Source organism: Podarcis muralis, chromosome 7 (assembly GCF_964188315.1).
Source record: "Podarcis muralis chromosome 7, rPodMur119.hap1.1, whole genome shotgun sequence".
Lineage (NCBI taxonomy): Eukaryota > Metazoa > Chordata > Lepidosauria > Squamata > Lacertidae > Podarcis > Podarcis muralis.
In genome coordinates, this window is record NC_135661.1 from 82,130,865 (window position 1) to 82,147,123 (window position 16,259).

Genomic DNA, 16,259 nt, shown 5'->3' on the forward strand with positions numbered 1-16,259 from the left:
GGAGTTACTGAGAAAGGGGAGGCTGATTAAACAGTAACAGGTGCCGCTGACCCAGGGAACAGCTGTGGCCTGCCATGAAAAAGGAGCCAGGGACAACCAAGGAATAAAAACGGGGGGGGGGGGGGGAGAGGAAGAGCGGGGGGGGGCCGAGGGAGAAGGAGGAGGAACCGAGAGGAAGACGAGCAGCCAAGGACTAATGGGAGCAGAAAGAACGCGGCGTTTCTGCGCCACTGGGATCTGGGCTTGCAACTGCAGCGCTGGGCAGCCAGCTCAAAACTTGGCGCCCTGGGAGTCTCACTCCCTCCTTTGTTAAAGAAAACTGGCTAGCCCTCGTGGCCTTGCAGTATATGAAGAGGTACCAAAGATCAAGAGGCAAACTTCAGTCCCCCTCGCATTGTTTTTTCTTTCCTAGCATCCAACCACGATAACCTACAGGCTCCCCCCCCCCCCCCCCGTGTCCCATACTGCCTCTCCATCATTTCTCTGAAAGAATATGAAAGGATTCCTTGAATATCTGTGCCCTTGAAAACAAAAATGAAGACATGCATGTGCATCTTTTTGCGTCAATCACACAATGCACGATCGATTTACAGTGGTACCTCGGGTTACATACGCTTCAGGTTACATGCGCTTCAGGTTACACACTCCGCTAACCCAGAAACAGTGCTTCAGGTTAAGAACTTTGCTTCAGGATGAGAACAGAAATCGTGCTCTGGCGGTGCAGCGGCAGCGGGAGGCCCCATTAGCTAAAGTGGTACCTCAGGTTAAGAACAGTTTCAGGTTAAGAACGGACCTCCAGAACGAATTAAGTACTTAACCTGAGGTACCACTGTACTTATTTGTTTAATAGGGTTCCTTATTTGATTTTCCCCCACTCTAAAGTTGCATCTGCTTAATTTATTCTTGGGCCCTGCATTGGGAGAAAGGCGGAATACAAATTAAAGAAATCAAAATAAAAAAAAAATCCGGTTTCTGTAGAACTGGAAATAAAAATGAGTGCAAATTCTACAGAAACCGGATTTCCTTGCCATAAAATTAAGATTTTTACAACAAGAATAACAATAATATTTTGCTTGCACACATATACACACACAGCCTAGAGGCGAAAGAGGGAAAGGAAGCTTGATGTGGTATGTAAGGAAACCAGATGTGCAGGCAAAGGCGCCATGGGTCAGTGTGTCTGGCTGTTAACCCGAAGGTCGGTGGTTCGAGCCCACCAAGGGACGGCTGCATTGCAGGCGGTTGGACTAGATGACCTTGGAGTCCCTCCAAACCGACAACACTATGATTCAAAGGACAAGCAAGAAATCAGTTCTGCAGCTGAAATCCGTTTTACAGTCCACAGACCCATCTCTCCATTTTTCTGCCCATTCTCTCCCACCACACACACGTGATCAAGTCTATAATGTTACACCAGATCTGGAAAAGGGCAAATTCTCACCAGAGGAGCAATTCGCACCATCACCCTAGCCCTAACAGCGCCAGTTAGGAAGGGTGTCCAGCTTCGGCACAAAAACATATTGCAATGTTCATATTTATTCTTTGGTTCGTTTTTATTTCGGCTGATTTTCTGTTGCAGTCGCAGAGTAGCTAACAACAGTTTTTAAAAAACTGCAAAATCAATTTGTAACACGTTGGCGATCAATAAAACAAGAGAAAGGAGCAGCGTAGAAAAGCGGTGCAAATAAAGAGGGTTGATCTGCTAAAAAATTGAACCTGAGAGGCCAGATGCATGTTGGAAGAGAAACATCTTGACTAGATGGCAGAAGGTCAAGGGGAGGCTGCATGGACGGCTGGAGATAGCGAGTTCCCTAGTTTACTTAGCAACAGCTGCTGCACAAAGCAGGCTTAGAAAAGTTCACTTAGCAGGGAGAGAGGAAGTTTGGGGACACCCTTCCTGACAGCATGTGCAACCAAGAAATGCTGGGTGCAGCCTCCGGCATTGCAGCATCAGAGCTACTGGTCCTGATGGGGTGTTAGAAATTATCCAATTTGCTACTGATGCTGGTCCAATTGCGACCACATGGAGATCGCTGGGTGCCTCCACCGACACGTCCATCTGGCTGGCCCCTCCGGCGATCTTAAGCAGGGAAGTAGAAGAGCTTTGTTGTTTAGTTGTTTAGTCGTGTCCGACTCTTCGTGACCCCATGGACCAGAGCACTCCAAGCACTCCTGTCTTCCACTGCCTACTGCAGTTTGGTCAAACTCATGCTGGTAGATTCGAGAACACTATCCAGCCATCTCATCATCAGTTGTCCCCTTCGCCTTGTGTCCTCCATCTTTCCCAGCATCAGGGTCTTTCCCAGGGAGTCTTCTCTTCTCATGAGGTGGCCAAAGTCTTGGAGCCTTAGCTTCAGGATCTGTCCTTCCAGTGAGCACTCAGGGCTGATTTCCTTCAGAATAGATAGGTTTGATCTTCTTGCAGTCCATGGGACTCTCAAGAGTCTCCTCCAGCACCATAATTCAAAAGCATCAATTCTTTAGCGACCAGCCTTCTTTATGGTCCAGCTCTCACTTCCATACATCACTACTGGGAAAACCATGGCTTTAACTATACGGACCTTTGTTGGCAAGGTGATGTCTCTGCTTTTTAAGCAGAAGTGCTTATTCACTGCATTTAACTCCCACCCTTTTCCCCAAGGGGTACATGGTTTGTCCCTCTCCTCGGTTAATCCCCCACAACGACCCTGCAAGGTAGGTCAAGAGGCTGTGACTGACTCTGTGAGCATCAGGACTGAGTGGGGATTTGAACGCTGATCTCCCAGGTCCGAGTCTGACATTCTAACCACTACCCCACATTGCCTTCCGAGAGTCCTTCTGCTATGGGGCAGCTCTATAAGATAAGTAGTTAAATAAATAGGGAGAAAGCAACATGTCACTTAAAGAAGTTAAGTTACAGGGAACCAGGCAGAGGGCCTTCTTGGTAGTGGCACCTGCTCTGTGGAACGCCCTCCCAGCAGATGTCAAAGAGAACAACAACTACCAGACTTTTAGAAGACATCTGAAGGCAGCCCTGTTTAGGGAAGCTTTTAATGTTTGATGCACTACTGTATTTTAATATTTTGTTGGAAGCCGCCCAGAGTGGCTGGGGAAGCCCAGCCAGATGGGCGGGGTATAAATAATAAATTATTATTATTATTATTATTATTATTATTATTATGAAGGATCTGAAATATTTTCCTGGTAGCTTGAATTTGTTTTATTCCAGGTTGTTTTATTTCACGTTTTAATGTGTTGTAAATTTCAGCGCCTGGCCGATTTCTCTTCCTCTGTGTGACATTAGCACAATTCTGCAAAGTAAATTCTGCAAGCTCAGGAAGCGGGGATTAAGATTTACTTAATGTGTATAATGTACACAGGTCGCAGAATTCAGCTCATCCGCTTGCAGAATCCAGATTGCCTCGGAAGAGCTTTTGCTTTTTAAAAATCAAGCGCAGAACATGCACACACCCACGGCAAACGTCCCCTGTGGCACATACCTAAGTGTGTTTCTAAGTACATGTAGCAACATGCGTGTCTGCACCACAGACTCTCCTGCGGTTTGCATGCGCACACAAAGTCCCGTGGCGCAGCTTTCCCGCGGATCCGGGGCACGCCAGGTAGCATGCATGCGCGCAGGCTCCTGCTATGTTCGGCACATGGATTCCAGAGGGTGGGAGCAAGGGGGCTGGAATCCGACACAGTTCCTTTGCTCTTCAGCGTCACGTTCAGAGCAAATGACAGCGAGGGACGCTTTCTTTCCCAGCTCCCACAGACCAAATGCCCAGCTATGAATAGATCCAGCCCAGAGCTGCCTGGGGGGACCAGCCCCAAATCCCCAGAGGAGCTAAAAAAAGCCCCGGGGTCTGGAAATAACCACAAGCTGGTGCTAGAGCAAGGACTTTCTGAGCTTTCTCCCCCCACCCCACCCCACAGTGCCAGTCTAAGGATGAAAGGGAAGGCGGTGCTGCTGGGCACATTGTTTATCTCCCTGGCCTCCCAGGGCAGCGATGAGAGCAAGGCATCAGCTCAGCATCCCAGCCGGGCTGGGGCGCCTGCAGACACGCTTAATGAAGCCAGCTAATTAACATGGGGGAGAAGTGGAGTTTGCCTGGTGTGGGAGCTGCCAAATAGAGCAAAGGAAGAGGGAACTTTCAGGAATTTGAGAGCAGGAGGAGGAGCAAGAAGAAGGGGCGCTCCAAGCGGGAAAAAAATCAAAGCCAGAACTCCTGGGTTCTTTCCCCCAGCTCTGAGAAGACAACGCAAATATTTCTGTGCGGTGGCTTCAGAGCGCTTATCAACCACGGCTCCAGAAACCTTGCAAAACCTGCAAGCTATGGATAATCAGCGGAAAGATAAAGGCACTCTGCACGTGCTCAGAGACACCTGCCTCCGCATTTAGCCTCTGCGTTTTAAAATAAAAGGTTCCGGGGTCAATTTCTAGCAGAGCCTTTAGACCATAGGTCTGGAAACAGGATTTCCAGGACTCCGGGGTTCCCTGCGACAGCATGGCTACGTAGAAGAAGCAGAGCACAAAGCCCAGCGTGCGCACAAAAGCGCTCCAGAAGTCAAAATACACAAGTCAAGTGTCCTTTTTGACTGAGTGTACCAGACAATCTTTGCCCAGGCTCTGCCACGGATGCACACGTGTGTGTTTGAAGGGGAGGAATCACACACATTAATTTCTAGCCTGCGATCTGAAGAGAAGTTTACACGCTTGGTCAGATAAACACAATGCGGTGAAGGGGATGGACGGGCGAAGAAGGAGTCAGGCAGAGCGAGAGAAACGGAGGGGGAAGAGAGAGAAATGGGCGTCGGGAAGGGAGAGGCAGAGAAAGACAGCAGGGGAACGAAAATAGGCCTTGCCCCGGGGAGGAAGGAAGCCGGGCAGGTGCCTTTCGATGAAAGGCGTTCCTTGTGGGACGGAACAGGCCTCAACACACCTGAAACCACAGAAGCCGCCACATAAAGGGGCTTTGAGAGGCCTTGATGGGAAAGGCAGGGGAACAAAGCAGAGGACGGTTGCCAAGGGAATAGGGGACGGGGCGCTGCCCCCTTAGGTAGGCCTGAAGGGCGGATTTGGCAACATCCCCTTCTGCAAGGACAGAGCTGCTCTGGGCTCTGAGGGCCCCTTGAAGTGGCCAGACCGGTTGTCTTCCCTCTCTCTGGCTCAGGGATATAAGAGATGTTATCAGGGAATCAGGCTGAGGGGGAGAAGGTGGAGGAAGAGAGCCCAGAGTTGGCAGCGTGGCACTATGAGTGCCACGGCTGGCACACAAGAGCGGCATATTCTGTCACGGGCACTGCTTAGCCGCTTCCTGGCAGGCGCATTTTCTCTCTGGCAAGGGAGAGCGTTTGTGCGGATATGAAGCAAGCGGGCAGGATTTGGAAAAGGAGCGAGAGATGCCCCCGAAAAGACAAAAACGTAGCCCCATCGCCGAGCGAGCCATGACAGGCCTGCTGCACCCGGGCGAGCCCCGGGCTTCTTTGGGCGCAAGGGTCAGCCCACAAGGCAAGCTGTTTGTGTGGAAGAGCCGCCACGGCTGCCTGACCCCTCGCTGCCACACACAGGCCCCATGCGCACCATGTTTAAAGGGCTTTAAGCAGCCATGGGTTCCCCCCAAAGGATTCTGGGAGTTGCCATTTGTTATGGCTTGTTCCCCTCAGGCAGCTACAGTTCCCAAAGTTCCCTGTGTAGAGGGATTGACGGTTAAAACCTCTCTGGGAATTGTAGCTCTGGGAGGGGAACAGAGGGGAACTCTCAGTGCCCCTAACAAACTGCAGCTCCCAGAGTTTAAAGTGGTATCATAGCGCTTTAAACAGTTGGTGCGAATGTAGCCATGCATGCACTCTGCTTGCAGCTCCCAGCAGGATGCAGGACACGGTGTGCTCCATGCACGGCTCCCATGCAGAGGCAATTATTTCTAGCATCCTTCATGCCACTTGTGGAAAGCTGCTCCGAGTCTTGTTTCCCTACGCAGTGAGCCAAGGCAATTTTCACACCTCAAATGTCACACACATGGGCTGGGCAAAAGGCTGCAGGCTCACACCGGTCTCATTCACAATGCCCTGAGGCTGAGCCCGGAAGAGGCATCTCGCAGAATCCAAGCGCCACCCTCTCCCCAGGCAGAGATCTGTCAGCTTGGTATCTGACTCCTAACTTTCCATCCTCTTGAGAACCAAAATAGACACGGAGGCTGCAGTTCTACACACATTTACCTGGGAATACGTTTCACTGAGCACAGGGGACTCACTTCAGAACAAACAAACTGGGTTGCAAATCTCATTTTCTTTCTCCACTCTTTTCTTCCAAACTATAGGCAAGGAGAGGCACTGGTCAGAAGACCGAGTGACCGAAGTGTGGGGTTCGGGGTAAGGAGAGCAGCTACTTCTAAAAAGGAGAAGCAGCATAAAGAAAGCAAGAAAATAGCTACTGAGAAGCCAATTGCAAGCTAGTCCCTCCTTCGACTCTTAAATTTTTCTCCCCTTCCATGAGGACTAGAAACTCAGTTTTTAAAAAAACAAACCAGAAATTCCCACAACAATTTATTTATGCTGCCTTCCCGTAAGAATGTTAGGAATCCACAGTTCAAACCCACCCACCAAAACCGTCATAAAAACGCAATGGCGTAAAAACAACACAGCAGCTATAAACTGCAGGCTTAAAAAATGAAGCAGCGGGAGCAAAAACAACTATCTACCCCCTCAAGGGCTCAAGGCTTCTTCCACGATGCTACACGCAACATAGTCGAGGAGCCCGTTTAGGCTTGTATGAGCGCACTGCTTCTTTATTCTCCTCCCTTTATCCTGTCCCTCATCACCATTAACAAGGACAGGGACCCCTGCATCTGCAAGAAATCAAATCTCCTTACCTCTTTAACCACCTCAATTCAGCAAGTGGGGACTTATTAGGGCAGATATACGGCCACATGGGGAGCTGGCCATCTGCACTGCTTCTACACAGTAGCTGGGGATGATTTCACAGCACATCTGCACCCCATTAGTAATCAGGGGAGTAGATAAAACCCTCCTCGACCCCATGCGCTGGTGCCATACCTCTGTCCGCACAGCTCCTTGATGCTCACCATTAGCAGAGTGCAAGGAGATTTATCATGGGTGTCACAAGCAACTAATGCATTTTAAGCATATAGCATTGCCTTTGGAACTCTTAGTTAATGCCTCCCATTTTATACAGTTCAATAAGATATTGGTTTTAAAAAGTATGTATTCATGTAATAAATATCCTACTTTTCAGCTACACCACCAAGGCAGCATGCATTAATAAAACACACACACACACACACACACACACACTTAAAATGCAGCCTTAAATCCAAAAGGGAGTTGCCGATATTAATTTAAACTGAAGTAAATGAAACTCCTTATCTCGGGCCCTTGTCATTTGAAGCTGCGAACGCAGATAGAGAAACCAGGAATCGTGCCCAGTACACATTATGCCACCCAGGGCGTGGCTGCCAGCTAGCTGCCACACATCCAATTTAAGGTGCGTGTTTTGACCTATAAAGCTCCGAAAGGGTTTGGGACAAGGCTCTCTCCAATATCACCTTTCCCAACGCAGCTCAGGGTGATCTATGCGTGAAGCCCTCCAGACCGGACCCCCGTTTCCTAAAGCCTGATTGGCCAGGGGTTCAGAGGATGGCCTTATCTGTGGTGGCACCCGTTTTGCAGATGAGCTACCAATGGAAATCAGCAAAGCCGTGGAAATGGGCTGCTTTCACAGGCAGTTAAAGACCTTTCTGTTTATCCTGGCATTTGCTATCGATATTGACTTCTCTGCCCTCCTTTTTTAATGTTCTGGCTGCTGTAGTTGCTGAAATTGTACCTGGAGAGGCTTTAATTGCTGTAATTTATTGATTTTCATGGCTCTTATGTACACAAAAAGGGTAAAAAATCTTTGAAGGAGGAGGAGGAGGATACGCCTAAAGAGGGGCTGCGTGAGAACTGAAATCTCAGCCAAGATTCAGTTCTGGAACATGGTGGCGATGGTTGCAGTGAGCATGTGCAGAGTGATGTCTCTTTTTTTCCTCCTCAACAGTCAGGAAACCAGGAGAGCCACCCTGATCTCATACTTCTGGGCCTGGAGAAAAGACTTCAAGATTATGAAGGATGCCCAAGCTGAGCTCGCCAGGATCAGATGAATTAAGCACTTTACAAAATGGGTTCTTAAAGGGGCCTGCCATAAAAGAGGCTTACCAACTGATAATAATCGGATATGTGGTTTTCACAGGGGCTCAAGTCTCAGAACACCTCCTTTTCTAAAGGGTGCTCTGGATGGGAAGGTTTCAAGAAGGGGGGGGACTAGAGGGACACCCCCCAAAATCCTCTCCCAAGGTGCTTGCTGTTGCCTCCGCCTGGGGTGAGGCAGAGCTGCCTTGGAGCAGCAATCTCAGCCACTGCCCGGAGGGGTAAAAGGGAGCGGTTCTTGAAGAGCCCAGGAGGCTGGGAAAAGCTAACGCAGGGGACCAGGAATGCAAAGAGGCTGGGGCTGAGCAAACAACGAGCTGGGTCTTGTTTGGGTAAGAGCATCCCTCCCAGTACTCCAAGCTGGGGGAAGGGGACTGGGGGAGACTTACAACTGAGTTATACCTCCTCCTCCTCCTCCTCGACTCTTCTGGGCACCCCCTGCCTCATTCCAGCAGAGCCCTCCACACCCAACCCAGCACCATTCCAGCATCCGAGCCCATCCGCCTCCCTAAGAGCAGATTGTATAAACATCCTCCCCTGTGTGCCAGCCTCTGGCATCTACAAAATCCAGCGCGAGGGGGTCATGACTCAGGGGGTGTTGGCGGGGTGGGGCAAAACCCTGTGTCCTGAGAGAAAGGGTCCCCCAAAATGATTTGAAAGGGAGTGGGGGAGGAAAGTGTACTTGAGGGGTAACTTTGAACCCAAGCGAAAAGGCTCTGCAGAGCTTGTTTTCTGAATCTCGGGCCGCTAGATCCATTCTTTGCTACAGTACCAATGAGGAGGACTGAAAGCTGGGTTGTAGCTTTTGGTTTATTTTTTTCAAGCAGCAAGAATTAGAGGTGCTGGATCTCACCCCTGTGTCCTAATCCCAAATATGTAAAGGTGGGCTGAGCCGCGGTTCCTTAGATATTTTTCTATAAAAAAACTCTGCACATGCCCAGAGGCACTCTTTTGTTTTAATCCTCAGCCTTAGCACTCAAAACAGCTTTTTTTCCAGATGATAAGGACTAAACACCTTCCATAATCCAGATGGTTAAGGAAAGGCTGAGGTTTTAAGTTTGGGATTTTTTAATGCAAGCTTCCTACAACAAGTGAGCAAGAACGTGGACAGAACCAGGCTTCAGGATTTATTCCAGGTTAAATTAGCCTGGAATAAAATAGCACCATCTGGTGTGTGTGGACGAAAAGAGGTGCGTCTGAGTCCAGGATGGCACCCTTCTCCACAGCTCCGCTTCTGTATTTGATGGGGGGGGGGTAAGGAACTCGCACATTATTTTTCCTCCCTTAATTACGTTCCAAATCACCTCACCCTGCCCATGAGTCACTTAAGAACGGTCAAGTCACCGCTGAGCAAGAAAGAGTGCCAGGAAATGAGAATCGGTGCCAAGAAAGGATGGGGAGGATATGAGTGGGGTGGGGAGCAGGGAACAGGAGCAGTCCTGGGGCAGCAAGGAGGGACTGGGAAGGTGAAAGCGCAGAGAGCTGTGGGGTGGGGAGAGAAAGAAGGGGGGGTCACAGGCTTTATGTTGCGGTGACCCCAAGGGGAACCTAGATCTTGCCAAGGGGCTCTGTAGCATATTAATTGGAGAGGTGGTGCAGAATGCGGGCGGTGTCAGAGGGCAGGATGGAGAAGGCAGAGATGGGATCTTTGGCTGGTCCCCCACCAGGAGACGCTTACACTCCAGCCCCAGACTTTTCCAAGCACTAAGCTGAATTCCTAGTAAAGAGGCGAAACCTATTCAGTAACACAGAGAACTATTCCCAGTCCCTGCACCCCACCCTGATCTACTAGGTCCCCCCCCCCCGTCCTCTCCACCTCCCCTAGAACTGAACCTGGCCCCCGCCAACCCCACCACCCCGCCCCATTCATTTTGGGCTCTCTCTTCCCTGGGATTGGAGAAGAGAACGCATGGCGCCTTTCCTGGTCCCGAAAGGTGGTTGGCTAAAAGGGATCGGGTAGAAAAGAAGGATCATCTGCCACAAAACGCAACTAACCGAGAAAGAAAGAGATCCTTCTGCGGGGCGAGGTGGCAGGCTGGCTGCTCGCAAAAAGAGTTAGGGGGGCAGATCGCAGGTGCAAGGCGACCCCCCCCCCACCTCTCTTCGCCACCAAATTCTTCCTCCCGCGGACGCGTAAAAGTTGCCAGAAACTTGGGAAGGGAGGGACTTGCGGAGCAGAGCAGGTGGATCCGACGCTTAAACCCGCGGAGGGGGAGAAAGAAAGACCGGGGAAGCTTCCTCGGTGGGCAAAGAGGTGTTTTGAGGAAGGGGGGTGTCCGAAAGCGCAGGGAGATCCCGGGCGAGCTGCGCTGCCATTCCCGGCGCGGCTGCGCTCGGTCTCTTTCTTTCTTCTCACCCCGGGGCGCGCGCGCCCGGGCTCCCGCTTTCCCTTTCCATTCCCGGCTGGCAAAGGAAGCAGCCGCCGCCGCGATCGGGGGTCTTCCCCGAGCCCCTTACCTGAGCAGGCGAGCAGAAAGAGCCCCAGCACGAGGCCGCGCAAAGGGATCGCCGTCGGGGAGCGAGCGGAGCCCATGGTGCGCCTTTGGTGCGTCCGAGAGGAGCTGCAGCGAGCGACTCCGGCACCCCAGCCGCCGCCGCCAGCTCGCCCCCTCCGGCCCGGCGAGACGGCCCGCCCCCCGGCCCGCCCCCAGCGGCTCAGCGCCAGCCCCAGCCGCGCCCCCCGGGTCTGCGGGAGAGCGAGCGAGCGAGCGAGGCTCCCCAGCCGGCGGAGGCCGGCGGGGAGACGGTCGCCAGCTCGGCGCGCGATCCGAGCCGCCTCTCCTCGGAAGTAAGCCCTGTTGTATTCAACGGAGCTTACTCCCAAGTAAAGGGGGTTGCCGTCCCGCTTTTCCGCGCCGAGATCCCCCCCCACACCCGCCCCTCTCCCTGGGGGCTTGGTTTCTAAAAAGCCAGGTGCTGGGACTCAGCCCTCCTTTGCGCAGGGCTTCGTTGGACCCGGATTTCAGGCCCGGAGCCTCTCTTTTTTTTTGGCCAAATAATATTTCTTAGTTTTCCAGTTTTTAAACAGATCAGTGCCAAATTAAATCAAATTTAATAAAAAATTCCCAAAATAGTTTCCTCCTCCTAGATGCGTCCCTAGTTTTCCCCTTTGCATAAATATTCCATATTTATCTCTAACTCACATTTCAGTCCATATATACAATTTGCAATTATTTCTTAATTTGTATTATTTTTTATTTCCCATTATCCATCAGCTGTCAATTTATCAATTCCTGCTCCTATAGTTTCATTACAATATAACAACAATATATCATCTTAAAATACAAATGAGGTTATCATTTTCCTTGCCTATCCACTTTTAAGCGCAGAGATTGAGACCTAGAAATAAGAAGAGAGGACCTCTGAGCAAGTGCAGAGTGTCGTTCTCTTCTTGATGCAGATAGCTGTCACTCAAGCTGATGCTTTGTGTGCTGTAATGAGACACATGGAATCTTATGACAATAAACCTAGTCTTTCAGGTGCCAAAGATTCTTTGGGGAGGGGGTGCTGCCACTCCAGAAATTAGTATTGCTTTATACAGCCTATTTACCTATCTTAAGTATTTTTACCTCCTATTTTTGCTCAAATGGGTCTCCAAGGCAGCTTAGAATTAAACAACAGCAACAACCCCAAATAGTGAAATCCACAGTACAGTATAGCTGTAACAAAGCAATGGCCATGGTAATAATAGCCACAATTTATTTATATACCGGAGTTTCCATAAATACATCTGTGCTCAAAGCAGTTCACATAAGCAGTCAAGTAAAAAAACTCCAATCGCATCCAGAAGTAAAATTAAAAGTGGAAGAAAATTGAAAGACTGTCTAAAATGCATTCGTGGCAAGAGGAAGAAGAAAATTCAGATCAAACCAAGAACTTGGCTCATTTTTAACAGGTGGCTGGGAAGCCATGAAGGGAGGGAAGCCAGTTGAGCTTGAGTTCCATGCTCCGGGCACCACAACCAAGAAGGCCCTGAGGAACAATCTTGGCCTGGATCAAAGCCTCAGATTTCGCATGCAAGGGGTGAGCAGGTTCAGGCTGGCGGAAGAGGGGCCCCCCTGTCAAATCGCCTGGTCCCAGACAGTTTTAGAGCTTCATAGCAGCACTTCAAACTGAGCACTGAAGCCAATGCAAATTGAACAGAAGTTTCGCAAACCGCAGTCAATTCTCTGGCTGAGGTTTGTGGAAACTTTTCAAAGACCGTCCCCACGCAGATGCGATGTAGTAATCTAATCTGGATGCGATCAAGGCACGAGCGGCAGAGGACGAAGTTGTTTGTTCCAGTAAAAGAGTACAACTGAGCTGGCATGTTAACCAGTGCTGTGCAAATTCACTCCTAGACACTGCCGGATTTACGTATAAGCTTAAACACGCTATAGCTTAGGGCCCCACTCTCTTGTGGACCCCAAAAAAATTAAAGGAAAAAAAACCCCTGGATATACATTTCCAAAATATAAGATAAAAAATAAAACCTACATACAGCAATAGTGTTTTGTGTTGTGTAGGCTCCTGTGATGTAATTAATGGGCCCCACCTGTATTTCACTATTAATATACTTCTTCTTGTATTTCAGTTCAACAATTACTTTGATAAAATACATATTTTGTTATGTGCAAATGGCGTTAGATAGCTATTAGATCCATAAATTACCATATAGCATATATTCAACACAAAAAACAGCAACAGTTTGTTATTGACAAAGGACAGCTGGACATATAAAGGGTCCAATTACCTGCAATAGCTTAGGGCCTCATCAAACCTAAATCCAGCCCTGATCCTAGACATAGCTGCAACCGGGTTGTCCCAAGAGTTGCGATGGCTCCAGCCTGCAAGCCTGAACTCTTCCAGAAGATGACTGTGTGGTCCTGTCTAAAACCAGTTGCATTCCTAATCCTGAAATCTCTCTCCTGCTCCTCAACAGATATCCCTTCTGCACTGTCCGCTAGATTAAGGCGAACTAATGTCAGTGCACTGGAAGAAGCAAAGATCACCAGTGTTGAAGCAATGATTCTTCAACATCAACTTCGTTGGACTGGTCCTGTTGTGTGGATGCCTGATGGTCGTCTTCCAAAGCAATTACTCTATTCCGAACTTCAAAATGGAAAGCGTAATGCTGGTGGTCAACAAAAGAGGTTCAAAGACTGTCTCAAGGCAAATCTTTAAAAATGTAGTATAAACACCGAAATCTGGGAAACACTGGCCTGCGAGCGCTCCAGTTGGAGAACAGCCTTTCCCAAAGGTGTCGTGGGCTTTGAAGACACTCAAGCTCAGGACACAAGGAAGAAACGTGCTAAGAGGAAGGCATGCTTGGAAAATCCACACCGTGATCAACTCCCACCCAGAAACCAATGTCCCCCCTGTGGAAGGATGTGTGGATCCAGAATTGGCCTCCACAGTCACTTACGGACTCATTGTTAAAACCTTGTTTATGGAAGACCATCTTACTCAGCTACAAGGGATCGCCAAAGAAGAAGAAGAAAGGCTACATGGACACCCAACATCTAAAGCATATTCAAAGCACATGGTCGTCGTCCCCCAAATAATAATCATGGGAACTGTAGTTTGCCCCTCGCAGAACTACAATCCCCAGCACCCTTAAACTACAGTTCCTAGGATTCTTTGGGAGAAATCTGCTAGACATGATGGCAGCGGTGGACTTGGGGCTCTCAAATTTCAGTGTGGCGCTAAAAAATTCAGTGTGGCGCTAAAAATTCAGTGCTGGACTAGATGTACACAAGGGACGCGGGTGGCGCTGTGGGTAAAACCTCAGCGCCTAGGACTTGCCGATCGCATGGTCGGCGGTTTGAATCCCCGCGGCGGGGTGCGCTCCCGTTGCTTGGTCCCAGCGCCTGCCAACCTAGGAGTTCGAAAGCATCCCTGGGTGCAAGTAGATAAATAGGGACCGCTTACTGGCGGGAAGGTAAACGGTGTTTCCTTGTGCTGCGCTGGCTCGCCAGAGCAGCTTTGTCACGCTAGCCACGTGACCCGGAAGTGTCTTCGGACAGCGCTGGCTCCCGGCCTCTAGAGTGAGATGAGCGCACAACCCTAGAGTCTGTCAAGACTGGCCTGTACGGGCAGGGGTACCTTTACCTTTAGATGTACACAGCCTACGTCTTGGCTTGTGAGTCCCCATCCGGCCCTTTTAGGATCTCTAACACCTTGCTCCTGCCCCCCCCCCCCCCGACCTCAAATTCCTGGGCAGCCTCTCCCAACCGTTTCATGTAGATGCTAAAAAGCATCAGGGACCTTGAAGGACTCTGACCAAGGAGATGAACAGCAACTCCCCCCCCCCACCTTTTGGAATCTCCCCAATTACATTGGCTAAGTGAGAGAGGAAATATACGGAGTAAAATTATTAACTGGAGGAAGAAGGGGGGGGGAAAACTCTCACACATCTGGGTTTAGAGATAATGTCTGCTTGGGCACTTTTTGGTTTTGAAAATAAGCATCTCTCCAGTGTATCTCCTGCTATATGTGAAAGGGGGGGGGGGAGCTGGTCTATAATGTTTAAATTAACTCATTGCAAAAGAATACATATAGACTCGTGGAGAAAATAAGGAGGGGGGGCAGGTTTGCAATGTTTCGGAATAATAGGTTTATTGATAATGTTCATCCTTGTGCTGCTTTCAAGTTGTTGTAAGACTAAGAGTATTTTCCCAAAGTGTCTTTATTTACTTTACTAGATCTAAAATTAACAAAGCTGCAAAATGAGAAAATAAGCAGCCCTCTTCCAAGAAACAAGCCTTCTGCGTTCTCAGATGTGTTGGCGCATGCCCTGGTCTCTCAGGGGTGCAAAAGACACCCTGCATGTGCTCAGAAGCGCTATTGATTATTACTACTTAATTCCAGCCCTCCACTCTCCATAGCGCTGACTCCAGGCTCCAAAACCTCCCTGCGCAGATTACCATCAGTCACCAACTCCACCATTGGCTCCCCACATACCGTAATTCACAATCCCGACCTCACCACTGATCCCCACCCTCCAGAGGAGCTGTTTTCAAATGTTGTATCCTTAGAGAACCCTTCCCAATGAACCTTTGAGCACACAGGCGTTGCTGTGGGTGGGCATGTAGGGCAGAGACCCCCAAATATTTTTCTGAGTTCCCCAAGTGTTTCTGGGTTGGCAATGAATTCAGGAGGAATCGAATGGGCAATGTTCTGGATTGCTGAGCAGGATATTAATTTGGGCGCAATAAATTAATTTCAGATGGCTTTATCTAGAGATGATTTGGGATAATGAAGGCAATAAATGAAGGGGAACTGAACTGATTTTGAGCAGGGTCTTTGGGGAAGTTAATTAGGGAGAAATGAATGAAAGGGGAACTGATTAGAGAGGGTGATTTGGGATGCGGCGCAAATTAATTGAAGTGTTTATCTGGGGTGATTTGGACGGAAGATTAGTTGTGACATCTAAATTCTAAATTTGCATTTATACATCTAAATTACCAGAAGGCCAAAACTACAAAGGCTCTTGTAAGAGCGACGACATTAATTAAGGCATCGGCTTTTTGCAAACTTTCAGAACCACAGTGTCTGATGAAGTCCACAAAAAGCCGATGCCATAATACGTTTGTTAAAATTCCACAAGGCTCTTTTGTCATATACATACATGTACATAGAAAAATATTTACAAATAAATCCACGTATGAAAATGTAAACAAAATTGTTTCTATGGAGCCATGCCTTGCCACGGAAGGAGACCCTGTACGTTGCAGAAGATTCTATGGCGCATAGCTCATACGGACCGTTTTCCAAAACTTTCTTGCATCGCCTCTTGCAGAAAGAAGTCGGCAATTAGTGGGATTTTTTTCTTTCTGTCAGGGAAGCTTATGCATTATTACTAATTTTCTCCTTGAGAAACTCCCCATAGGCTCTCAGAGAATCCAGGGTTGGCTGGCTCTGGCTTCTGTTTCCAGGCACCTGAGGTTGGATGTTATGAGAAAATGGTAGTGATTTAATACATTGCTATTGTGTTTTTACTGCCAGGGAGAGGTGCTTGCGGGATTTGATGCCTCAGGGGTCAAAATGGCCCTGGACATTTGCTGTTCTGTCTCAGACAGCCTCAGGTACCAAAA

The 16,259-nt window shown here is 49.1% G+C and overlaps 1 protein-coding gene across 2 annotated transcripts in view; it reads right to left on the minus strand.

Annotated features, from left to right (window-relative positions):
- The window catches only part of BCAM (basal cell adhesion molecule (Lutheran blood group)), a 60,420-nt gene extending 49,355 nt beyond the window's left edge, over positions 1–11,065 (minus strand). For both annotated transcript variants that reach the window (XM_028742233.2, XM_077932240.1), the window contains exon 1: positions 10,642–11,065. In XM_028742233.2, coding sequence (XP_028598066.2) covers positions 10,642–10,717 — 76 coding nt within the window. In that variant the 5' untranslated portion in view covers positions 10,718–11,065. The remainder of the gene's footprint in view (positions 1–10,641) is intronic.
- Between the last annotated feature and the right edge of the window lie 5,194 nt (positions 11,066–16,259).